The sequence below is a fragment of the Dermacentor silvarum genome, chromosome 6 (genome assembly GCF_013339745.2).
Source record: "Dermacentor silvarum isolate Dsil-2018 chromosome 6, BIME_Dsil_1.4, whole genome shotgun sequence".
In the NCBI taxonomy this organism is placed as follows: Eukaryota; Metazoa; Arthropoda; class Arachnida; order Ixodida; family Ixodidae; genus Dermacentor; species Dermacentor silvarum.
In genome coordinates this window covers 34645816-34672049 of record NC_051159.1, presented here as the reverse complement: position 1 = coordinate 34672049, position 26234 = coordinate 34645816, and the positions used below count along the sequence as shown (strand labels likewise).

General features: G+C 47.8%; 3 protein-coding genes across 7 annotated transcripts in view; 2 read left to right on the top strand and 1 right to left on the bottom strand.

Annotated features, from left to right (window-relative positions):
* The window catches only part of LOC119455414 (activin receptor type-2B), a 123831-nt gene that overhangs the window by 52847 nt on the left and 44750 nt on the right, over positions 1-26234 (top strand). The gene's annotated exons all lie outside the window — the stretch shown is intronic.
* LOC119455417 (putative protein TPRXL) lies at positions 19545-22777 on the bottom strand. 2 transcript variants are annotated; one of them, XM_037716824.2, is made up of 5 exons: positions 22634-22777; positions 22419-22509; positions 22039-22215; positions 21130-21302; positions 19545-20817 (listed from the first exon to the last, which is right to left on the bottom strand). In XM_037716824.2, the coding sequence occupies exons 3-5, from the start codon at positions 22196-22198 to the stop codon at positions 20290-20292; spliced, it is 861 nt and encodes a 286-aa protein (XP_037572752.1). In that variant the 5' UTR covers positions 22199-22215; positions 22419-22509; positions 22634-22777; the 3' UTR covers positions 19545-20289. The 2 variants fall into 2 exon arrangements, with proteins under 2 accessions (XP_037572752.1, XP_037572751.1); XM_037716823.2 differs by having other exon boundaries at positions 21130-21443; positions 22634-22776.
* LOC119455415 (activin receptor type-2B) overlaps positions 23776-26234 on the top strand; it is a 34615-nt gene continuing 32156 nt past the window's right edge. For both annotated transcript variants that reach the window (XM_037716822.2, XM_037716821.2), the window contains exon 1: positions 23776-24200. In XM_037716822.2, coding sequence (XP_037572750.1) covers positions 24095-24200 — 106 coding nt within the window. In that variant the 5' untranslated portion in view covers positions 23776-24094. The remainder of the gene's footprint in view (positions 24201-26234) is intronic.

Genomic DNA, 26234 nt, shown 5'->3' with positions numbered 1-26234 from the left:
GGTTCGACTGTTGATTACGCCTCTAATAGGGATCACTTTCCGCTGTTCTTTGAAATAGTCCGCTCTACTACAACAAGGATGAACAAGCTCGAACGTTCGTAAACTGCAGTACCTTTAAGCAGTCATTGCTATCTGTGATTTCGTCACTTTCTGAGGCGTCCAATAAGAAATACGAAGATTCAGCCCTCGAAAATCTAGCAAGCAATCGGAATTCAGAATTCGATCTAATAATGGTTACTCTTACAATCCTTGGTGGAACACTGACTGTTCACGCGATTATAAAAAGGAAAGCACCTGGAAAAAGTTGTTATACAACCAGTGTCCAAAAAATTGGAGTGATTATAAATTCTACAGAACTATATTTAAACATACAGTTTCTAAAGAAAAATACGACTATGATTGCAAACATTTCGGATATCTATCAAAATCTAAAATCAAGCGAGCGCTTTTCACTTTTCTTCGTGGCAGAAAGATTCTTCCGCGGCCGGGTAACATTGATTCGATGGTTTTCACTGGAGAAGAAATGACGCAGATGTTAGAAAAAATTGCAAAGGGTTTACAAATTCGGTTCACGTCCTTGTTATTGCCATGGTCCAGTTACGCATACGGTTCCGATGATTTTACGGAGATCACTATGTTAGAACTGGCTATCAGTGGAAAGTATGCCACATGCCGCCCCAGGTGTTGACGGAATAACCTCAAAAATTATAAAAAATTTATTCAAGGAGTCCCCAGATGATCTTTTAGACGTAGTAAATTATTCTATTCAATTTTCGATACCTTCCAGATGGAAACTCACTAAAATTATTCCAATCCTTAAAAATAATGGTGACGGATACACGCTTGATAATAGTCAACCAATTGCTCTAACTTCCAATTTAGTGAAATTAATAGAAAGAATTCTAAATTTTTGGCTTATAAAATTAGTAGAGGACAAAGACGCGCTCAGTCCTTTCCAAATTGGCTTTAGAACTGGCTGTTCCATTTGGCACGCTCATGTGGACCTGGAAAGCTGCATAAAACTAGCACGTCACCAGAGACAAATTGCAGCTCTAGTAACTTTAGATATATCAAAGCTTACGATAGTGTAGAACACGAAGTTTTATTGAATTGATTAATTAACCTTGATTTCTCAAAATATATAACAAAATGGTTTAGCGAGTTTCTGACTGACCGAGAATTTTATTGTTCTTTGAAAGGATGTCCATCACATAGACATCGACAATCTTGTAGAGTTCCACAAGGAGCTGTCACGTCTCCTTTATTATTTAATATATTATTAAGCTCTATACCTTGTCATAATGACATATACACATATGTCTACGCAGATGACATTGCGTTTTTTGGATCTGACATTGACATCCACTCTGTGTATAATCGACTGCAAACATACCTGTGCGCCATAAAAAAACTGGTTACTGAATATTCGCCTCTCCCTAAACGTCAGAAAATGCTCAATAATAGTTTTTCCCTTTAATAGATCCAATACATATAAACCTAACCTACCGCCTGCAGAACAAACCTCAGGTGGACTCGGTAAAATACCTTGGCATAACATATGATGACCGGCTAAACTGGCGCAAGCACATTGAACACATAAGTAAAAAAGGGGTGCGAGCGATTGGAATGCAAAGAAGGCTTTGCAACAGTCGATCAGGAATGCGGAGAGACTCTCTTGTGTTGATTTATAAAATGTCATCATCATCATCAGCCTATTTTATGTCCACTGCAGGACGAAGGCCTCTCCCTGTGATCTCCAATTGGAGTCATGAGGTAGGTAGTGGCCGAATGCTGCACCAGGGAGGCCAATTCCTGTTCTGGTGAGGAAGTGACTTTTGATGAAGCTTAGTGGGCCTTCCTAGTTTGGTTGTACCTGAACTAGTATAGCCCCACTAGCTCTCGACAATTATTTTTTTTTTTCTTGTCGGTGTCAGGCACCACTCCATGCCTGAAAATGTAGTGGACTGGAGTAGGATTCGAACTTACGACCTTCAGATTTGAAGCCGGGTATTCTACCTCTACTCCACGCCACCACCTTATAAATGTACATACAGCCAATTTTGGAATTCATATCTGTTCTATATTCAGGTGCGCCGGCATACAAATTACATCCCCTTGTTCTTCTGGAACGGGAAGCTTTACGCCTGTGCCTTGGATTGCCAAAGTTCGTTGCCAACAATGTATTATACCTAGAAACATATTTACCTTCTCTTTTGTGCAGATTTCGGTTATTAATTGTCCAAGCCTTCTTTAAAATGTATGAATTTCCTATAAAATTACAATCATTTTTATTTCCAAGCCTGCAATATTTTTCAATCTTCCTGGCCCCGGATCCACACTCCTCATGTCGTTTTCGTGCAGGCAATATAGTTGGTCCCTTAGATGTAAGATTATGCGAAATCCCTACAATTTTCAGTGAGAGAGAGAGAGAGTCTCCAAATTATTTTCGACGGTATATATCCAAACAACGCTAAACTCCTTTCTTACAATACATTAAATGGCCTATTAGAAAACTACTTATTGGAGTTAAAAATGAAAGCCGTCATAGCGACAGATGTCTCGCAATCAGAAGAAAAATCTGGAATTGGAATTTTCTCTTCCTCTTTTGACTGGTCGTTCTTTTTGACTTCCAGACTACATACCAGTATTTCTAGCTGAGTTTCTGGCGGTTACATTGGCTCTACGAAAAGTGCACTCATCAATCTCGGAAGTTGTAATAGTAACGGATTCTTTGTCATTATGTTCAGTTCTCACTGCAAATAGTGGCTCACAAGTTTCACGTACATTTCAATGTACGTGAAACTTGTGACTTAAACCTTCTAACTTAACACTAATTAGATTGGGATGGGTGCCTGGTCACAAAGGATTAGTTATCAATGAATTAACTGACAACTTAGCGAGAGCTGCCCTTAGTGGTCCAATCCTTCCGATTCTTCCTGTATAACCGCGGCTAGGTTCAGGAGACGGGTGCAGTCATGCAAGACTCCTGGAATCTGCCATTAATAAATCTAACTGATTATCGACACCTCCTATTTCCTTGGAACAGAAAATTATGCCATAATAGAAAACTTGAAGTCCTCTTTACCAAATTCAGATGTCGCATTCCTACATTAAACTTTTATCTGCATCGATCTGATCTGGCGCCCTCCTCCTTGTGCTCATACTGTGGTGAAGACGAAACAATAGAACACTTCTTCCTGTCATGCAGCCGTTTTTCCTCATCAAAAAAACGCGCTACAGAAGAAAAAATTCACAGTGCTGGATGAAATATTACGATACCCAATATTCTATCTTTTGGTGCCTCTTCTCTCGGACATTGTCATAGGGATGTTGGTGCAGCTGTTGTGGGGTATATAATTGAATCAGGACTATTTCCTTGCTAAATTCTTAAATTTTATATGCATAAATTCCTTTAGTCATTCAATTTTTTTTTCAAAAGTGATCCTTATTAGACTCCGATAATTGTTTTCCTTCAATCACCCGATTCTTGGCAAATACCCCACAGTGGGTACGAGCCACTCTCGAAGGCAAGCAAGCAAGCAAGTGAAACTGTGGTTCGCCATCTTTGTGGTTGCTGTCCAACTTTGAGTCTCCGTGTACATAGTGTGCGAGAACTGACCCGCCGTGCAGTCTGAGACACCCTCTTCGAGTTCGGACCTCCTGGTGCGAAACACGCGAGAACGCTTAGTCAGATATAACGATACCACCAAGCACTACCAGTTAGGCAGGAGGATATCGCCCCCACCTCATCCCAAACTGAAACGTCGCCAGGCATGTCGTCTGGCGACAACTGCAGACACACACCTTCCCCAGTCCGGTGCGATTGCGGCACATTTTCCCCACACAATACCCGAGTGCTCTTTGCAAGTTATGTCAGGTAACTAGAGCGACACTCTCACACATGTTGTGGCAGTGTCCTGTTATAGCAGCGAAAATGGCAGTAGCTCCGGAGGTTCTTGCGTCGAAGTGGGCCGCTGCTCTGCGCAGCTCCAACCTCAAGACACAAGAGTGGGCGTCCAGCGGGCCCGGGAGGCGGCGAGGAGGCAAGGCCTCGAAGTCCCCTCATGAGAGACCTGAGCCCGGGTCGTTTAACTTCGCCTGATTTTAATAAAGTTGTTTCCATCCATCCATTGCCTTGACCCAATTCCGGGGACCTTGGCACCTTCTCGGGCACTGACAACATGGACGTCGAAGACTGGCTAATCGAATACGAACGCGCCAGCAAGAGCAACCAGTGGGACCCGACTATAATGCTGGCTAACATCATTTATTACCTCAAAGAAACGGCCCGTGTTTGGTTCCGAACACACGAGGAGGAATTGACCAGTTGGGGCACTTGAAAGCAAAAACTGCAGGAACTCTTTGGGAAGCCAGTTGGCCGCCAGCGAGCCGCCAAGAAAGAACTTTCGTGCCGGGCCCAAACATCTGCTGAACCGTACGTTATGTACATTCAAGATGTATTAGCACTCTGTCGGCGGGTGGATGACAAGATGCTCGAAGCTGACAAAGTCAGCCACATACTTAAAGGCATCGCAGACGACGCCTTTAATTTACTCATATACAAGGACTGCTCGACGGTCGACGACATAAGAGAGTGCCGACGCTTTGAAGAAGCAAAGAGCCGTCGTGTCTCACAACAATTCGTTCGGCTCCCTAATACCGCCGCTAGCTCATCGTGTGAAGACGTCCAGCCGCTTGGTGCCGAAAATTTGCTGCGTCTTGTCCGGCGCGACATTGAGGCTGCGTCTCCGTCGGTTCCCCCGGCACGTTCTTACGACGAGTCCAGCCCGGCAGTATCTCTGATTCAAGCTGTCGTACGCGAAGAGCTGGCGAACGCAGGCATCCATCCGATCTGCTCTGTAAGTAGCCCTACGGTCGGCAATTTCTTTCGACCTCCACGCCCATAATCGACCTACCTCGGATACCGCGACCCAAACCAGTGGCGCACACATGACGACAAGCCAATATGCTTTAATTGCAATGGAGTAGGTCTTATTTCCGGCCATTGTCGCTATCGTTGGATTTCATCTCCTCGTCCCGCGTACGCTTACCGCCCGGAAGACAGCCGGTCCTCGCCTTTTAATGCCCGCAATGACCTGCCGCACTGTGATGTTGCTGATCCGACTCCACGCTACGACCGCCGCTCGCCGTCCCCAAACCGGCGTCCTCGCTCACCGATTGCCCGTCGCCATACCCTCGCGGTTCCTCTTCGGAAAACTGACCGGTGCCGCTCCCGGAGGTGATGCTGCATTGACCAACCGACCCGGTAATCCTCTGTTGACCCTGACCACCCGACAAAACCTTTTGGACATGGAAGTGGACGGCGTGCCTGTTTCGGCGCTCATAGACACGGGGGCGCAATTATTGGTTATGAGCGCTCGCCTTTCTCGTCGTATCCGCAAGGTTCTGACGCCCGCGGCGTCGCCTGTCGTTCGTGTAGCCGACGGCGGTACATCTTGCGTCGTTGGCATGTGCACTGCGCGTGTGAGCTTCGCCAGCCACCAGACCTCAGTTCTATTCGCCGTTCTGCACCAGTGTCCACATGAAGTCATCCTTGGCCACGACTTCCTGAGTACCCATTCTGCCCTCATCGACTGCTTCTCTGGCCTTCTCCAGTTGGAACTTCCTTCTGTACCCGATCTCTCCACCGAGTCACCGCCGCGTTTATGTGTCGCCGAGTTTGTTCGCCTTCGACCAGCCGCCGCGACGTATGTCACACAAATTTTTTTAAAGGAGGCATTGGTCACACTGACCTCAGATTCCGCCATTTGTGACGGCGACTACGTCATCTCTCCTTCCCTAGACGCTCTTTTAACAAGGCATGTAGCCCTCCCTCACGCCGTTGTGACTGTTTCTACGAACCGGGCATGTACCCCTATTCTGAACTTTGGACGTACTCCACAATTTCTACCCTAAGGTATCACGCTGGGAAGCATATATAGCGCGTTTAAACGCACACGACCCTCTGACCCTTACTATCGATGCGCCTCCGTCTTCTGGAAGCCCTGGCACCAGTACTTCATTTGATGCACATTTTGACGCTATGGTCGCCCCAGACCTTTCGGCTGCTGAGTCTGACGACCTTCGTCGCTTGCTAGCCGCTTACAATGACGTTTTCGATTTTGCTTCGCCCAATCTCAGCCAGACAAACGTTGTGACTCATCGCATTGACACCGGCAATGCCAGTCCCATCCACAGGCGTCCTTTACCGAGGGTCTGCGACTGAACCGCCCGTAATTCAAACGGAAGTTGAGAAAATGCTTACAAAGGACATCATCGAACCATCTTCGAGTCATTGAGCGTCCCCTGTGGTGCTTGTCAGAAAAAAAAGACAACACCTGGCGGTTCTGCGTCGGCTATCACCATCTAAACAAGATTTCTAAGAAGGACGTGTACCCTCTGCCGCGAATTAACGATGCCCTTGACTCTTTGCATGGCGCACAGTACTTTTCTTCTATAGACCTTCGGTCCGGCTATTGGCAAATAGCCGTTGACGAAAAAGACAGGGAGAAGACCGCCTTTATAACACCCGATGGGCTCTACCAGTTCAAAGTTATGCCATTTGGCTTGTGCAATGCCCCCGCAACATTCGAAAGAATGATGGACTCCCTTCTTCGTGGTTTCAAGTGATCTACTTTCCTGTGTTATCTCGGTGACGTCGTCATTTTCTCGCCTACGTTCTCCAGTCATCTAAGTAGACTCTCGGCTATTCTGCGCGTCCTTCGAAATGCAGGGGTGGTATTCTGTAAGAGTCTACGTTGTGGACTGTCCATTTCGGCTGTCGCTGATTGGCTGCTGCTTGATGTGCAGGAAGGTGCCAGTCAGTCTCCTTCCTGCACATCAAACATCAGCCAATCAGCGACAGCCGAAATGGACAGTCCACTAGGTAGACTCTTACAGAATACCGCCCCAGGTCTTCAACTTAACTCTGCCAAATACCGCTTCGGTCGCCGCGAGATCACTATACTTGGCCATCTTGTCGATGCTACAGGTATACGGCCTGACCATGCCAAAGTTAGCGCCGTTGCCCACATTCCGACGCCGCGCTCTACTCCGGACGTCCGTTCCTTGTTTGGTCTGTATTCTTATTTTCGGCGGTTTGTGAAAGATTTTGCAGCACTAGCACGGCCCCTCACCTGCCTTCTTAAGAAAGACGCGACTTTTATTGCGATAGCAATTATATGGACACTCAAAAGCAGATTTCTGCCGTCGGCGTCGCCGTCGCCGTCGGCGTCGCCGTCGCCGTCGCCGTGAGGTTCCGTATGACGTCATTTGGAGATGAAATCGTCGCCGCGCGCCGAACGCTGTATGTGCGAGTGAAAGGGCGCGAGGGGCGCGTCTTTCACGGGGAGTGAACGCACGGCGGAGAACAAACGCGCGTTCTGCGCCGTGCTCGCTTAAGGGCTGCAGAAGTAGGCGTCTCTTTTCTCCTTTACAATCACCATATATGTAGAGCAAACGCGCCTTCTTCCAACGAGCGAGAGGCCGTGGGGGAGGGGGAGGGAAGGGAGGCGACGTTTAGCTGCGGCACGCAGTGCCTATTTATATCAGAGGCTCCGGCAACAGTCACCAACGCCGCACGCATTTTGAGCGAACGCGGGCAAAACGCCGATGGCGTCGACAACAGTTCTGCGTGTTGTTGCTACCAAAGCCGCTCACCTTACTTCGTATGACATTGCTGTGTTGCTATCGCATTCATTGCTTCGCCCTTAGGGCGAAACTGTGACATTTTTTTCTTTGGGTCCTGCACAAGCGTCCGCCTTCTCACAGCTGATTGGAATACTGACATCACCACCAGGGTTGGCTGACTTCGACGAATCTGCGCCCACAGAAATCCGTACCGACGCCAGTGGCCATGGAATTGGCGCAGTTCTAGTCCAACGCCAGCATGGTCAGGACTGTGTTATTGCTTTCATGCCAGTCGCCTTCTTTCCTCGGCTGAGCAAAACTATTCGATCACACAGAGAGAGAGTGCCTCGCTCTAGTTTGGGCCATCGCCAAGTTTCGCCCTTAGCTCTATAGCCGACCCTTCACCGTCATTACTGACCATCATGCTCTATGCTGGCTGTCTTCTCTCAAAGATCCCACTGGTCGCCTTGGTCGTTGGGCACTGCGACTTCAAGAATACTCGTATACCGTCGTTTACAAGTCTGGCCGCTTGCACCAGGATGCTGACTGCCTCTCCAGATACCCCGTAGATCCACCGGACGCTGCCCTGAGCGGCTCCAGCTCGTGTGATCTTTCCATCTCTCAACTCTTCAACATCGCTGCCGAACAACGCCTTGAGGCGTCTCTACGCAAGACCATCGAAAATGTGCACTCCCAAGCTCCTGATCCTTCGCTCCGACTCTTTGTATTCCAAAATGACACGTTATATCGTCGCAGTTTACTCCCTGGCGGTCCTGACATGTTGTTAGTCATCCCGGCTCACCTCCGTCCCACTGTCCTGGCGCAGCTTCACGACGCACCAACGGCGGGACATCTTGGCGTGTCACGCACATACGACCACGCACGCCGCCGTTTCTATTGGCCTGGGATGTCCCGCTCAGTGCGCCGTTACGTGGGCTAATGCGACCTTTGTCAGCGCCGAAAAAGTCGACTCAGCCGCCTGCAGGCCATCTTCAGCCTCTGGACATTCCGTCCAAGCCTTCTCAGCGCGTCGGCCTCGATTTACTTGGTCTGTTTCCCCTATCCGCCTCTGGAAACAAGTGGGTCGCCGTTGGCACAGATTATGCGACGCAGTTTGCCATTACGCGTGCACTTCCCACTAGCTGTGCCACCGACGTTGCAGACTTCTTGCTGCATAAAGTCATACTCCAGCACGGAGCTCCTCGGCAACTGCTCACTGACCGCGGCAGACAGTTCCTGTCAAGAGTGATCGATGACATTCTAAGATCCTGCGCGACGCAACATTATCTGACTACAGCCTACCATCTACAGACGAATGGCTTGACCGAACGCCTAAACCGCACACTTAACGACATTTTGGACATGTATGTGTCTGCCGACCACCACGCCTGGGACGCTGCACTACCCTTTGCGACATTCGCGTACAACACTTCCAGGCATGAGACAGCTGGTTAATCGCCGTTTTTTCTCTTATATATGGTCGAAACCCTACATTGCCCATGGACACCCTGGTGCCTTCTTCTGGGTGCCCCCCCCCCCCCCCCCCCACTGAATATGCTCGAGAGACTATTGCACGTGCCGACCAAGCACGTTAAGTTGCTCGCACTCGATTTTCTCTGAGTCCCAAATCCATCAGCAGTCTCGCTACAATAGCCACCACAAGACCACTCACTTTGTCCCTGGATCGCTCGTTCTCCTGTGGTCCCCAGCACGACGTGTCGGCTTATCCGAAAAACTGCTCTTCCAGTACACCGATCCATATCGCGTGTTGTTGTTGTTGTTGTTGTTGTTGTTGTTGTTGCGTGTGCCGCCAAGTGGCTGCTGTCACTTATGAAATCGCTCCACTACTGCCTTCGTCATCCTCTGCTACCTCTCCGCAAGGACATTGTACACGTTGTCCGTCTCAAGCCCTATCGTGCCCCGGACACCCCTTAATACATTGTGTGCTGGTTTTATTTTTTTTATGTAGCCTTCGTTCGCCTGCATCGAGTCGGTGCTTTCGCCGCCGGAGGGTAGTGTTATGAGCCAGTTGTCCGGCGGACAAAGAAGATGCTGAAGCATATGTAGAGCCGCCGGGACGAGGAAGAAGTGAAACTGTGTTTCGCCATCTTTGTTGTTGCTGTCCAACTTTGAGTCTCCTTGTACATAGTGTAAATAAACCGTCTTTTTTGTAAATCTAGCTCCCCGTAACAATACCTTAAATACACCCGAGCTGTGCTAAGGTCCGTTCAATGTGGTCGCTCAATATTTCTCTCCTTTCCCTCATCATTTATGAAAAGTAACCGTTTCTGGTGGTAATAATTGGTAATTATATTCTCCTATAAGCATTGTTTGTATCGTACAGGGCACTGTTTACGTTATGTCATTTCAAGTTAATGAGTTATATTCTAGCTGCTAACTGTGGGCTCAGAGTACGCGGCGTCCATCGGCACAATTTCTAGAACGCTTATAAAAAGTGGCATGTCAAACTGCCAGCATATTGTCTTTTGTTATTTTTACAGTAATAAATGCCCGACTGCAGGCAAAAATAGGACCGTTGCCATTTTAAATCGTACATACACAATACATACATACATACATACATACATACATACATACATACATACATACATACATACATACATACATACATACATACATACATACATACATACATACATACATACATACATACATACATACATACATACATACATACATACTGTAAGGAAGAAGAAGTACGCCGTGCAGAGCTCCGCAGCCGAATTGCCAGCGCTACTGAAGTGGGGCTCGGGCTCGACGCTGTTCCTGGTGCGCCTGGCTAAGCCTACGCTTGTGTCTTCCTGTCAGCGTCCTTCGTGTCGTCCACAGCTGTGCCAGACTTCTTTGTCATATTTGGTGGAGGTTTGCTGGGTCTTCTGTCATCCTGGAATTGCGCAGCCGGATCTCCCTGCTACTATGACCTCCGCAAGCGCCACGAGCTTACACCAGCTGCTCCCCAGTCCTCCGTATGCCCCGGCACACTCCGTCAGCGGGACCCTCCCATCTTTAGCGGCAGTGATGACCACGAATGACTGGCCATCATACGAACGCGTGAGTACTGGGTAGATTGACCACCGTCCCATTTTACCTCACCGGAATTGCCCACTTGTGGTTTCGAAACCACGAAAGCGAAGTCTCAAGCTGGATGTTCAAGACGAAGTTCAAGGTGTCCTGCTCGGTTTTCGTGCCGAACAGCGTCTGCAGTCGCGCGCTCAACAGCGGTGAGACCTTTACCAGACATTGAAGATGTCATCGATCTCTGCAAACGCGTCGATGCATCCATGCCTGAAATAAAATCAAACAAATATGAAGGGCATCGAAGAGGACGCGTTTCAGATGCTCATTTCAAAGAGCCCCTCTACTGTTGCCCAAGTCATTCTATGCCAAAGCTATGACGAGCTACGCCGTCAACGCCTCCTCACCCGTAATCCCCATCAGGAATCGTTGTCCGGCTTGACCTCGATTCCACCCTCCTCTCGCAGATCAAGTTCGTCCGGGAAGAAGTTGCTCGCCAGCTCGCCGGAGTCAAGTTCGTCCCTTAGTCCGACCCTACGGTTATAGAAGAACAAGTGTCCGAAGTTCTTCCTCTGCGGGCGCCTCAACTCACCACCCCGTTGACTTACGCCGACGCCGTCGCACGACCACGCCCGAGCGGATGCCTAGCGTGCGGGTGCATCGAGTAAATCACGCGGACAATCGGCCCATCTGCTATTCGTGTGGTATTGCCGGAGTTGCACGCCTGTGCCGCCGCCGTCCAATCCACGTGACGACCCACGCACAGCTCGTACGAATCTCCCACGCGCAAGCAAGGAAGCGGGACAGAACGACGCCGATGAGCAAGTAGGTGAAATGCAGCGTGGTGGGGACAGTCCATGGGCATCGCCAGTTGGGGAAGGATGGCTCGATCCGCTTTTGCGTACTCGCCTAAACAACTCGTGCCATTGCCGTCGCGCCCTGCTTACAAGGCGCAGAGTTCTTTTCCTCTCTCGTCTACGCTCTGGTTATCAAGTCCTATGGCTGCAGACGATAAGCCTAAACTGCTTTCATCACACCAGATGGCTTATACGAATTTCGTGTGCTGTGCATTCGCCGCTCAGTTTCCGTTGAAGCGATAGACCGCACGTACCTTCGCCCGCTGCGGCGTATATGCGCTTGCTGCCAGCGTTTTGACAGTCGTTGTCTGCAGTCATTCAGTGTGATCTATTCATGTTTGTTTGTGCGCGCTCACACCACAGTTAGTAATAGTCGGGCCACATTTTCCAACGCACGCTACACATGCAATGCTGTCCGGATCGGCAGTGCAGCGCTACAGGTGTGTCCCTTCGCACGCGCTGCTCACGGGCAGCGCTTCTCATCAACACCACCGTCTCACACGCGCCTTCTCGTGGTCATCGAGTCTCTCTTCATGTCGGTCTACTTACGCCGCAGCACACCTGCTTACTTAATCAGCTCATGTTTACTACAATTCATATTGCTACCAAAGCCGCTCACCTTACTTCGTATGACATTGCTGTGTTGCTATCGCATTCATTGCTTCGCCCTTAGGGCGAAACTGTGACATTTTTTCTTACATTTAACGAGGAAATACGTGAGGACGATACTAGCTACTATACTTCTGTATTTAGTACAGATGCCTTTGTTGAAGCCATCAGTAAAACTGATTGGTCACCAATTAATACCATGTCTGATCCCGAAGCAGCACTGAATAAATGTTGCTCCTTATTCTTGTTGGCCCTCTCGACTAACACACGCACTGTAAAACGTGGGAAAAAATATAAATATCCGCAGAACCCATGGATGAAGAATGGTCTTTTAGAAAGTCTGAGGAAGAACGAAAACATGTAAAAAAAAACTAAACGTCAGCCCTTTAATGCTGGACTGGCTAAACGATATAAGAGGTACTGTAATTCATTTCCTCAAGACACTGTACACTTCATTATAAAAACCAGCGCTCCAACACACAGACAAAGAACAGAAGCCGACACTTCGCTGAACTCAGAACCAAGATTAATCGAAAAAAAAAAAGAACGAATATGTACATACACGTGAAAAATCGAAAGGTGGGCGCTGAGGTGCGCGCAATTCACATGTCACGATAACTTGCTTTTCGCCATGCTATCGCGTACCGTCAATTTGCGTAGCGTAATGTGCTTGTACGAATGCATTTCGCGCAGCTGATATGGGCCCAGCATATAGTTTGCACGAAGCGGCGTCGAATGACTGCAGCGCACGTTTGCCGGGCTGTTGACAACACCGAGCCGGCTGGGTTTTTCCAGACTTCGCGGTAAGACGTGGGGCGCCTCGGGAACGTAGCCGCGAAGCGAGAGCGGCTCCTTATGGCAGCTCACGAATGTGTGGCAGTCAAAGAGTGGCGAGCAAGCGCTTCGCGAGGAGCCCGGCACTATAGCACACATATAGAGGAAGCTTTAGCTCGGGCCCAACTCCGATGGCGCCTTTTCAAATACATGTAAAGCGCGGAAACGCTTTTCTGAGATATAACCAGTGGGCCGATTTTGATGAAATGTGTTGCATTCGGGAGAGAAAGTTAAATTCTAGTGACTGCTCGAAGCGGAATTTTGATTTATGACCCCGACTTTTTAAAAACAACTGTCAAAAATTGTTAAGCTTAAAAAAAAAATGGAAGTACGGAGTTTGCAGATTTCTAGCTCTGCACTAAGAAAAAATACCGTTGTTCTGTAAACTGCGTGCGTTAGAGAGCATCCAAAACGGACACATTCCATATATCAATATATATCTTCCGTGAATTTCCTACATTGTTTACAAGGGCTTTGCGAAAGTCCTACTCACATATTAGCTAGTGGTCTATTTGAGAGCCATGTATAATACATCAATTTTATCCGCTTTAGATGTACTATTAGACGCAATTTGCAGAATTGTGATATCATTTTTCATTGCAGACTTACAGTGTTGTAAACTTGATATTTCCGTTTTCTGACGATTCGCGATTTTCGACAAGTTTTATTAAAAAATTTTCGTTTTAAATCAAAAATTCGCTGCCAATAGTCACCAAAGTTTTACTATTTCTTTTAAATGCAACAAACCTCATCATACTTGGTGCAGTGGTTGCCGAGAAAAACGATTTCTCCTTTCCCATGTATCAATATAGGAAGCCCCGAGCTAAATCTGGCGCCTAATTCAGCGCTCAATGGAGCTATTTTGGTCCTCATAAATATTAATGGTCCATCTCTTTCACCTTTGATGTGCCCTCTATCTCACAGGATGCTAACACTGCAAGCGGGCTCCGTTATACCAACAAACGTACACAAAACACTGCACAAATGCCTCGGATAATATAGAAATCATCTGGGTATCTGGACGGACAGGCGGGACCACTATACCCTAAAATGAACGTGCCTACCAGCTCGCCCGAGAAACGCTTCTCCGGGCACCGAATATCCCCGATCTAACTCTCAGACGCTATCACAACCAGCGCACCTCATATTGAACCAATATCAAAAGGCCAGTCGATAGAGTCTTTGCAAAAATATGCAAAACATTACAAACGCTGACAGGGCACACTTACTATATAGGCAAGCACAAACCATCACCGTCATATCTATCTGATCTCATTTCTCTCCTTTCTCGCTCCATCCTTTCTTTCTTTGCATTACACCTTATACTTCCCTCTCATCCCATATAGTTGTGTTATTATCTATTCATTTTTTTTAATTTTTTCTGTTCGTGGCGGCAGGCTTGTAGGCGCTCATGCGCGAGGGTTCGTCTTAACTCTCTGCTTTGGCTAGCACGCCACCGTCTTGTGCAAAAAAATGTCACAGTTTCGCCCTAAGGGCGAAGCAATGAATGCGATAGCAACACAGCAATGTCATACGATGTAAGGTGAGCGGCTTTGGTAGCAATATGAATTGTAGTAAACATGAGCTGATTAAGTAAGCAGGTGTGCTGCGGCGTAAGTAGACCGACATGAAGAGAGACTCGATGACCACGAGAAGGCGCGTGTGAAACGGTGGTGTTGATGAGAAGCGTTTCCCGTGGGCAGCGCGTGCGAAGGGACACACCTGTAGCGCTGCACTGCCGATCCGGGCAGCATTACATGTGTAGCGTGCGGTGGAAAATGTGGCCCGACTATTACTAACTGAATGAACAAGCGTGGTGTGAGCGCGCACAAACAAACATGAATAGATCACACTGAATAACTGCAGACAACGACTGTCAAAACGCTGGCAGCAAGCCGAGACGCTGCAGCGGGCGAAGGTACGTGCGGTCTATCGCTTCAACAGAAACTGAGCGGCGAATGCACAGTGCATAAAGGTCAGAGCCGTGTGGAGATAAGAGACGGTGCGGCGAGCGCGGTTGTTGGCAGAGTAGAAATGCGCCTCCCCCACTCCCTCCGGCGCTGGCTTCCCGCTTCCTTGCTTGCACGTGGGAGAGATAAGAGACTGTGCGGACGAGCGCGGTTGTTGGCAGAGAAGTGCCCCCCCCCCCCCCCCCCGCTCCCTCCGGCGCTGGCTTTCCGCTTCCTTGCTTGCGCGTGGGAGATTGAGTGCGTTCGCTCTCCGTGATAGCGCGCGTCCCCGCAGGCTTCCGCTGGGGCATACGGCGCGCGGCGAAGATTTTATCTATACGGAACCTCACGGCGACGGCGACGGCAGAACTCCGGTTGAAGTGTCCATATAATTGCTACCGCAATAATAAATTACAATTACAGCACCCTATACCCACACTAATTGCTAGACTCCACCGTATCTGGGGCTCAGTCGCCGCCTCCTAAATGTAAACACGTACTTTTTTTGTAGTTTGAAGTTTATTCAAAATGTATACATTTGTTATATACATTCGTTTTGCATTGTGATTGAACAATCAGAGGTCCCAAAGTAAGAACTGTCAGGGGGACCTCCTAACAAAAATTAAACAGAGGATTAATTCATTGGTCAGCAAACAGTGGCGAAATTGCAGCAAAATATAGAAAAAAGTGTGCGAGAAAAAAGAGTAGGGCAATATAAGTAATAATGACAATTTGTTTCAAACAAAGAAATCAAAAGAAAACAATAAAGTCACAAATCGTTTAACAACTCAATTTTGAGACGTTTACAAAATGAGTGCATTGTGCATGATTTCAAGTCAAAAGGTAGCTTGTTCCACAGAGTTACACATGAAAATCTTGTCGTCATTCGACCATAGTTTGTACGTATTTTAGGTAAAAGTAGATTACGGTTAGTTGAAAACCTTGTGTTGTTAGTATTTACAAGAAGGACATCAGAAAAGCTAGAAATGTATAATTCATGATTTAAAACACGAAACATGATTATAAGAATTTTGTGGCTAACAAGTTTACGCAGAGGCAAAATATTCAGACTGCGAAAAATGGGGGCTGATGGTGATAAAAATGGGTCGAAAGTGATAAGTCTTAAAGCTTGCTTTTGTAAGCGTTCAAGATGACCTATATGCGACCAATACGTATTTCCCCAAGATGATAGGCAGTACGACAGATGGCTGTGAATAAATGCGTAATATAAGGAAAGAAGGATTTCGGTTGAAAAGTAAGGCCGTGTTTTGATAATCACATGAATACCGAAAGACACTTTTTGAGTTAAGGACTGAGCATGCTCACTGAATTTCAAATGTTTATCTAATGTTACACCAAGAAATTTTGTGGAAGCAGATGTATGAATGAAGTATCCATCAAGTGTTACCGCTAATGAAGAGATGTTCGGCAATAACTGTGGGGAATGAAACACCATAAAATTAGTCTTCGATGGATTGATACGTAATGCGTTCGATTCACACCATGAGTGAACGTTGTCTAAGTCGATGTTTAGTGAATGTTGTTTAGTGAATGTTGAATGTTGAATGGCTGCAACCATGGCACTGCGTGCAACAACCCCAATGTGCAGTACACACAGTCTGCATATACTTTAAACCGGCGTGGAAGACAACGCCCGCCCGGATGGAAGACTCCCGCCTGCATGTCAAGGGGGGCGGAATGCAAAAATGATCGTGTGCTATGCTTTGGGTGCACGTTCAAGAAACCGCAGTGGTCAGATGTAATCCGGACTTCCTGCGGTGCCCTTCATAGCCTCTTGTTGCCCTGTGACGTAAACATCATCATTCAATCGTTTCCATCCCTAACTGTACTGTAGCTACAAACGTCGTGTTCCGAATACCTTTTTTTATTTTTTAAAGCTATTATCATTCTTTGGCAACTGCACCCAATTAGCAGTATATCTCTGTGTATACATACTGTATATATATGCGTCTGTCCGCCCCTAACATATTCCACATCAACTTGGGTCACTCTGTAGTCCACGGTCTAATGAGTAGAGCATCGGGCTGTATTGTTCAGGCAACCGGGTTCAAAAGCAACCGTTGGACCAACTTGGGTCCCTGGGCACGTGTCGTTGTGTATATATGTGCCGCCTTTTATCCTAATCATTGAATAAAACTTACCAACAATTACGCACTTACCATAAGATATAGATTGCGAATGGCATTAAAGTCGCCTGTCGTTCCCTAAAGAATGAATACCCCGCTTTTTTCTTTTTTTCGTTTACTATCCTATAAACTTGCGCTCCCTTGGGTGATCTCACCCAAAATCCCGCAGGCTCACTTACGAAAACCGTGCACAATCAGCCAAGCATCAGCCGAATCCCACAGAAGGATTTCTCTGTATAGTGGGCGTATACGGACAACAATCAACGAAGAACCGTTCTTCTGCGGTTAACGGCCTCGGCGTACGCTCTTCTCTCTAACGTTGCACTAATTCGGCTCCACGCAGAGTCAGACAACAGCACTGCAGACGTGAATGCGCGGCGGGTGCAGATAACATGCCCAGCAGCGCAAGTCGCGGCCACCTTGTGCAAGGAACAAGGTGCGGTGAAAGAGGTGTGTGCGCGTAACGTTATACGAAGCGAAGAAACCGCCTTCGATATGCGACATTTGCGGCTGACGTTCGCACTATAATGCAAGCACCGGGGCACATATGTGCTACGTTTGCTTGCGTGGCGATGCGCAGCCTTGAACCAGTTTCCTGTTGTTCCGTGCCTGACGAAAAAAAGAAAGAGTAAGAGCACGGCACGTGCGAGTGCAGCTTTTTTGAGGGCGTTGCAGAGCACCGCCCCTCGCGCATATGCGCCCTCCCTTGGCCCTCCGCAGTCTTTCGTCGGGACACGCTTTTAGTGCCCCCGTAGGAGCCCAGAGGTCGCGGCAGGTAGCCGTCTAGTGGGCAGCACGTGGTTTCGCGTCCTCCGGAGATCCGAACACAGTGGGAATGACATAGAACGTAATTTTAAGCGAAGCTTCCAAAGGTCTTTACCGCCCCCCCCCCCCTACCCCCCATCCCACACACACTTTACTTGGACGGCTGTCTGGCCGTCCAGTAGACAGGGTATAAAAAATTACAGTGTATTGACTTGGTGGGCCTATCCTGCAACCATGGCACGATGTGCGCCCTCGCAAGGGTTTTAACGTGGATTGTAAGGTGGGCTGACATCCTGGAGGCATGTGCAACGTCATAGCGCCCACACGCCTCGTAGCATTATCGGATAAGTGTCTCCACATCAGGCCACCTCAACAAGTCTGGCGCGCGCAGCTATCATGGGACTTCGACAATCGTCGCCCGATTATTTCTGCCCATTTTGCGAGTCAGTTCTTATATTAGCAACTCGTACATCGCGTTACGGACCCGGTAAAAAAGAAGAGTTTGCCCTAACGCCATGGTTAGACGCGTAAAGAAGCATATTCTCTTATTCTGTGTCAGCAGCTCTAAGTGTACGCGGACAGTGACTCCCTTTGGCTATTCTCTGGTAAGAACCGCTTCGATTTATCGCAATGCGCAACAATTCACGTGACATCGCGTGACGAGTTATGCCGATACTGCAGGCTGGATTATGACGTCATCCGGCAGCGCTTAAAAAAACACCTCGTGCCTAGCAGTTACGATAAAATTGTCGCACACATACGTCGACTGTCTTGAAAGATGGTGGCCATAATACGATCGCACAATTGGTATATCATGCAAATTTGGAAGCCTGCCTCTTTGTTTTGTAATCGCTTTTAATTAATTGGGAAAATGATATAATTAACTGACGCCCAACAGAGCATACGGCGTTTCGGAACGGCTGCACTACAGCGCCGCGGTTATGTGCCACGCGGCAAGCGCCGCCGCCCCCTTTTTTTTCTGTCGACGCCGGACGTGGCGTCATTTCGCGCACGCGAGTTGTGAAAAGCGACGACGAGGGACGCGGGATCGGTTGTTACGCAGCAACGCACGGTCGCCCCCCGTTTTGCAAGCGATTCATGCTCCCATTTGTCTGGCACTCGAACCGTGGTTTACAGACTTGGGCTGACGGGACGTCTCATATAGCCGGTGCTTCGCCAAGCGTGCTGTTAAACTCACCAAAAAGTATAATTCCTAAGCGAAAGGAGCGGGTGTCTTCATACGCCATTTTATGCTAAGTATCTCTGGTACACGCAAATTACAACAGACTGGTGGTTGCGTGTCCGGTGTGCCCTCACCTCCCTTTCCCAGCTATGCCACTATCCTTGGCTCATGTATATTCGCCAGGTAAATTCCTGAAGCATTGAGAAGCGAAGAGGAATGTCACTGGATGTTTCCAACGCACACAATTGGGCCACTTTCTATTACACGTGTGCCGGTTACAAGTGCGTTACGAACACTATAACTTGTTCTTGGGCTAGTTGGTTGATATTTGGCAAAACCATTGAAATGGAAATAAAACAGACACAAACACACGACCAGACATCATGCAGCACCCATGGTGTCCAGTCTTGTGTTCTTTGTGTGTTTTATTTACACTACAAGGACTGTTAAGGATGGTCGGTAACTGCACCTAATTGCATGCGGACCAGTCCACTTCAAAAGTCCCTGGACCAAAGGTATGGCAACGTTTCCATAGCTTATTTTTTATTGTACAGTTATGTACAAATAGAATGTGCCTCAGAACACATCTGTAAAATTGCACTCCAGTGGTGAAATCAAGGCACTTGAAGTCACATACAGCTGCCCAGCAGTCCGTACTACACACAGACACACGCACACAGATTCAAACTTTGGCAATGATATATGTACAAACTGTTTTCACATGTAATAGACGAAGAATGCAGAGAGCTGCACTTCAAGAGTCTTTAAATACTGAGGGGGGTAGTAAGTAAGGATCTGGAAAGCAGTACGCACAATTGGCAGCTTTTGTCCTGGACAATGCCAACAGGTGGTTCATTGCATTCAAACGTTTTGAGCCAACACTCGCATGGCAGTTCAGTAACATAAAAGACGTGTGAAGAGAGTCAGATTTTTGGCACTACAGGATGTATTTTAGCTGTCAGTCTCAAATTTGCATGTCAAGACATGATGCTGGTACTAAAATTGATTAACACATGATGCCTTACTCTTCTAACACGCCCCATTGGCCTTAGCTGAAGTATAGTCCTATCGCCAATACTTCACCCAATTCTCAGATATTTTAAGAGAAATTAGTGATGAAAATGACGGACGGGATGACACGAGTTTAAGAACACGGCAGCCGACAAAAAAAAGAAAAAAAATCTGCTGCTGATGAGAGGACGCAAAGAACACAACAAACTCGTCCAGACCACGTGGACAAGCACGATATGGGGAAAGATGAACAAGCGAGTGTCCAGCACTCATTTCTTGACTATGGAGTTGATAAGGTGCTTCTTGAGCCTGTCTGTCAGCTCCTCCAGATTCTTGACCTTGATCCTCAAGATTTCATTCTCCTGCTCGAGCTCAGCTGCCCGCTTCTCCATCTCCACCTCCTTCTCCTTGCGAGTCATCCGCGAGCGCCGAGAAGCCATGTTGTTCTTGACCCGCATTTCTGAATACCGGGGTTGTGGCAGCTCCTCAAGCTTCTGCAGCTTGGGGGAGCAGCGCCCGCTCGCGTGAGAAGGGCCCGCCTCAGCGATAGGGCTGATGGGTCGCTTTACGGACACAGTAGTGGTGGTAGCAGTTGACGCAGGCGGTGGCCCAGGAGGCGGCGGCTGCAGCTGCCAGGTTGTCTGGCTAGCTGGACTGGGACTGCTGTTACAGCTGCTGGAAGAAGGTGCAGAGAGGGCGCCACTGCTGCTACTGCTTGGAACACGGTGACTCGAGTGCGATGGTAGGGTGTAGCATGACTGGCTTGATACAGGCGGCAGAACAGTTGTTGACTTTCCCTGCACGGGCAAAAAGAAAGGTTGTTTGTGAGAAGCGTCCGTGAGAATGTTACAAACAAGTGTGTAGATTGCGCCCATCGCAGAATCTGCCTGAAGAGGATTCATGCACTTTGACTCCACCTCTACTCGCTGACAGCAGACGACTGCCCAGCAGAGCAGTCAAATACGGTAGCCCCATTTCCCAGCTCACATGTTTCGTGCATTAAAGTGAGTCTCTTGCATTAAACTGGAAAATGCGACCCGAGCACTCAAGCTTGTCCGATAAGATTAAAGGTGAACATGTTCTCGAGGCTAGCAGTGACTGACACCCACCTCCTGTATCAGTTCAGACAGGTCCTGGAAGGTCTCGTTCTGTTCCCACATATCCATTGTGGCCGGGGAATACGCTTGACCTGGCAGGGCCGTCTCAGCGGTAGGCTTGTCAAGTGGTGTGAGCACCTTCTCCTGCGGCAGACCGTTGTACATCCGGGTTGGGGAAGGCAGGTCTGTCGGCAAGGATTCCAAGTGAGGAAGATCGAAAAGAAACACGTCATCCATTGGCACATAGGATGGCAGAGCAGACTCCTTGAGGTTGCTGCTGCCCACATGTGGCTTTGTTAGGTCATCGAAGAAAAATGAGGAATCACCTGCATCAGAAGAACAAAAGTAGCACACTCATGAGTCACACAGCTCTTGTGCTGGCTGTATCACAAGTTAATCAACTTGAGGCTAGCCAGCTTGTTTTTACAAGTATTACGGTTCACTTTGTATCGGTGCTAGTAACAGGACAAAGGCACATATTCTGTGTCATGATCATGTTGCGGTGTCCTGCTCAACCAATTAAACAAAATAAGAACAAGGGTGTGGCTTTTGCAGGGCAGCTTACAGCAAGGAATTATTCAGACAGGGGCTTTGACTTACTACTTCGTATAAAAAACTTGCAGTTCCTACAGTTCTGGAGCTGATAAAAGCAGTCCATAAAAATGCGTGATAAATCAGGAGCATTAATTTTTGCTACACTGCACACGGCTGCCAAAAAATTACAGATGTACACATTGGCCAAAGCAGACAATATCTCAATATGTTACGAATTCCTCAAATGTTGGTAACAGTAGGAAGTTAAATTATATCAGGGCAGCTGAAACAGCTGTTTCAAATGTTTTAGTTCACCCTAGATAGCTCTCGACTCCTGTTGATGTCTGCGTACATTGGCATATGTTAGCCAAGTAGAGTCGTGCTCACCTGTGTCAAGATGATTGCTGCTTGCGCTGGCATGCCTTGGTGATGAGTGGCTGAAGGTTTCGCCCGAAACGTCGTAGTCTGCCTGGGTCGTATCCCTGTAGACTACACTGATGCAATGGTGGTTCTTCGCCATCCCAGTCACGGACCACGCACTGAGCATTGTAGGGTTTGGTTCGCCTGCGAAAAAATCGAACAAGTGAACGTTGTAAAGAGGTCGCATAAGTTTCAGGCTGAGAACATATACAAATTCGGGAATAAAAGAAAACAAGGAAGACTAATTCAGCATATGTGTTGGGCATATAAGTTGGGGTGCGCGTTCTACACGTTGGAAGCGATGAAGGAGGTGAAGCACGCATTCAGTATGCATTTCTTCCACTTACCAGTTAGAGTGAACTGTAACCCTTCCGAATCCGTTGCGAGCCGGGAGGTTTGTGCCGAAGGGGTTGGGCGCCAAGCGCGAGAAATCGTCACCTGCGAAAATAAAATAAAAAACCGCAAGCGCCAACTGTCAATTGACTCCAAATTGCGCAACAGTAAACAAAAACAACTCGCAATCACAGCACCTATATTACACCACGATCAAAGCCCGGCTTACTTTGGCGCACTTGTTGCGGCACGGCAGACCGCTGACTGACGCGCGAACAGCACCAACGAGCGGCAAAATGACGCGCTTGGCGCACGTTGTTCGCTTTTATGCGCGCCTGCGTATTCTTAGACCTGACATCATGTTGCTCAGCCAATGGCGAGCGTTGAAGGAATGATGTCAGAACGCACCAATAGGAGGCCGCCAGTTTCTTTCTTTACGAGTTTCTTTTTGACCCGCGATTCTGGGAATCACCGACTCGCGTAGAGTCGATAAAGCGCTGTCACTCCCCCTTTCTAATTTTAAACTGAAAATAAGTGATAACTAGCTAACAAAATCCTCTTTCGGTGTTGTATAAACGCAATTAAAGATTTAACGAAGTTCTTTTTGAGAGGACTTTAGTGTCATATGCGACGACCTTTGGGTGCAAGCAGCAACGGGAACAGCGTAAACTAGTGAAGGCGCTGGCAAGTGGAGAGAAAGAGATGAGAGAGTAGAGTGGGAGAGATTCGAAGCCTGTTAAAAAATAAAACAAAGGCGGTGGGTCGTAATCGAGCAGGACGGCAGACTTGCAAAGCGCTCTATCTATCAGAAATTTGATAGCTTATTGTATAACTGCATCAACAACCGAGCTACTGAAGCAAACGAACTCGACTGGGCGAACGTGATTGTCTTTATCTAAAGAACTAGGCACACGCGAGTGTGTGGCGGCATTTACTCGGCTTTCTTCAACACCTTCAGCATTTTATGATCCAGAATCGTAATCGGCACTTGCAATGGCATTTGTAGCAAACAGCAATGACAGATTTACGCCGGAGAAAATCGTTCAAGTTAGAGGTTGGGGCGGGGAGGGGGGGCCGGCCTGCCGGTCTGTCTGTTACCCCCCACGGAGCGTGCTGCTAAAATAAACATCGCACACCGGAAACGTCAAGTTGTTGCAGGTTTTGTTATTTTCCGCGTATCAGAAAAAAATATATATCGCTCGCTGAGGGACAAGCGCACGCGACATCTCACTGCGTTTAGTGTACTCCTTAACCATTCCGTACGGACGTACGGAGCAAAACACGATGTGTCGTTCAGATAAAAAAACTAAAAAAGAAGGCCGTTCATCCGGGTACTTGTTCCGGAGGCGCAAAAAGGTCCGCCATATTGGGACTGTGTATTTTGTTACTGCGTGCGACAGTGTTAGCCCAAGTGAACTAAAGGAAGTGTCTCGATGTTCGAAGTGATATGTCATGAAGTTGACAAGGTTTGTGTCTCGCCGAGGAGTGTCTGCAGATTGTGAATCGACGTAGTCTGTGCGGAGAAATGGGCTTTCGGTAGCTATAATGAGACGACGTTTGAAGCCGAAGTGAGGACTCGCTCGTGAGAGCGATATTTTGGCTGTCCGGCTGTTTCCATTCCCGTCTTCGTGTCGACGACCGAGTGCAGACTCTGGTTCTGGATGTGTGCTGGTCAACGTGGCTGAATCGAATGAAGATGGAGCGCAGAAGTCGACGTGTGCCGTGCGAAACACTCAGGATTAACCATCACTGGACTGTTTGTTTACTTGTGACGTCCTGCTTCGGTATCGCCGTGGGTAAGGTCGCATTCGCTATTTTCCTAACCCTTTAACTTGTTTCGCACCTTTCGACGCCTGTATGTTGGCCTGTTCGCGGTGTTTTGTTCGATCCGCGCGTCTTTTACGTGGTGCGTAAGCTGTAAAATGTCCACACGACATCGCGGTTAGTGAAGGTCGCCTTATCGCTCCGCTCGCTTGCACGATACGTTGAACAGGCTGGCTGTTTTTGTGCGTGCGTTTAATCGTGTTCCAGAGGACTGTTACTTCCCCAGGAAGACCCCGTGTCGTCAAATTTTGGATATTGTCTTCCCGTGTGTGCCCTGTCGCCAGCGATCGCGCGGGATTAATCGTCCCATTTCTTCGCGTATATACATATCAAGGCTGGAAGGGTCACGTGTGCTTTTCTTTTCTCCTCCAGGCAGCGAGCGCCCTTTTGAGAAACTGGGCTAGCGGAACGACTGTGAGAGCCCGCTGTGAATGATACACCACGTAACCAGGAAAAGAGCCTGTATTGCCGTTATGTCCACGACGTTGTAACGGCGGTCACATTTGGGAGCAAGCATATCGCGAGCCCGTTTATCCGTAGCACAACCCCGAGTCGAGCGTCCCTACTGTCGCATTCGTGCCGAAAAACAAATCTAATGTCCCAGGCTTCGCCTCTGCTTCCGCCTTCAGACATTGTGGTGTGGAGTTGCCGCATTTGCTCGATCATCCCGTTTCCACGCTGCGCATGACGAGTTTGCTGGGATACTCGTTAATTGGTTTGCTGGGTTTGTTGACGGCTCGGTGGGCCCCGCGCTCTCGCTTTTTACTGCGGCACGTGCCAGCACAGTAGCCTTGAATTTGCATACGCTCTTTTTATCTTCAACGCAGATATGCGATCGGTGTGTGTTGATGTCTACGTTTTGTGTCCCCTCCGTTAACGTCCCAAGATAGGCGCGACTGCGCAGTGGCGAAATTTGGAAGTTTTGTCCGCAAAGTTCTCCCCTTGAACGCGACGTTAGCGAAAACCGCCAGGAGCATCCTTGCTGTTGTTACGGGTCGGTTATTTTCTACTATTAAAAAAAAAAAAAAAAAAACGATCGCTTCAATTGTTTTTGTCGCATTCTGACTTTTGCTTTCCCGTGGAAGCCGAATCGGCGGAAGCACGTGTGTAATAGATTTTACTCGCTCGTCGAGAGAGACCGTCAACTAACCGGCTTCCGCTTGGGAACATTTCCTGGCGATTTTCTGGCGATTGAAACCAGAAACCATCTGCACGGCATTGTTTCTCATTTTTTGATTTCCTGTGCCGAGCAGAGGTTTTCTTTTTTTTTCTCTCTCTCTCTCTCTCTCTTCCTTAAAAACATATGCAGTAGCGTTGTCAGAAGCTTGCAGACACTGTTTGGCGTTGTTTTTCTGTGAGCTAGAACATTGGTCAGAACTCCAGATATTAATTGAAACACCCGAAAAGGTACTACACCACAAGGCTGCGAAAATTCCGCTACCTAAGCATGATTTTTCGGACATTTTATGTATTTCTGACGAAATGCGGGTGCGAATTGCCTTTCTCTCTCTCCACATTTGTCGCGCTTTTTTCTGAGCCAATGTTTCGCTTCCTGCACTTAGATGTGCACCAAGACAGACATAAGGATCTCGTGAGCTTTTGAAGGGATAAGAATACCAAACCTTTAGTATGGTAAGGTGTGTTTTTTTTTTTTTTTCGAAATTCTTATTGTTATTGGTTTGGCGGGAAAAAAGGTTTTACAAAACAACGTCGCACTTCCCTCTTGTATTTCGCGCCGAAATCTCAGCGCCGGTACGTTAGTGTGACGTCATCACTTCAATGTACAATGACCCATTTTGACGCAGCCAAACTTCTCCAAACTGGCTATGTTGACTTTTCTGTTTACCAGGATGCGATGTAGTCATTCTTCTTATTTTTAATTACTTCATTAATGTTATTTTATTTTGTATTACTTTTATTTATTTATTTTTTTGCCGCTCAGCAATTTAACGAGACCCGCGTGGGCACAGTCAAAACTCGGGACGTCATGGTGAACTTTGGTACGG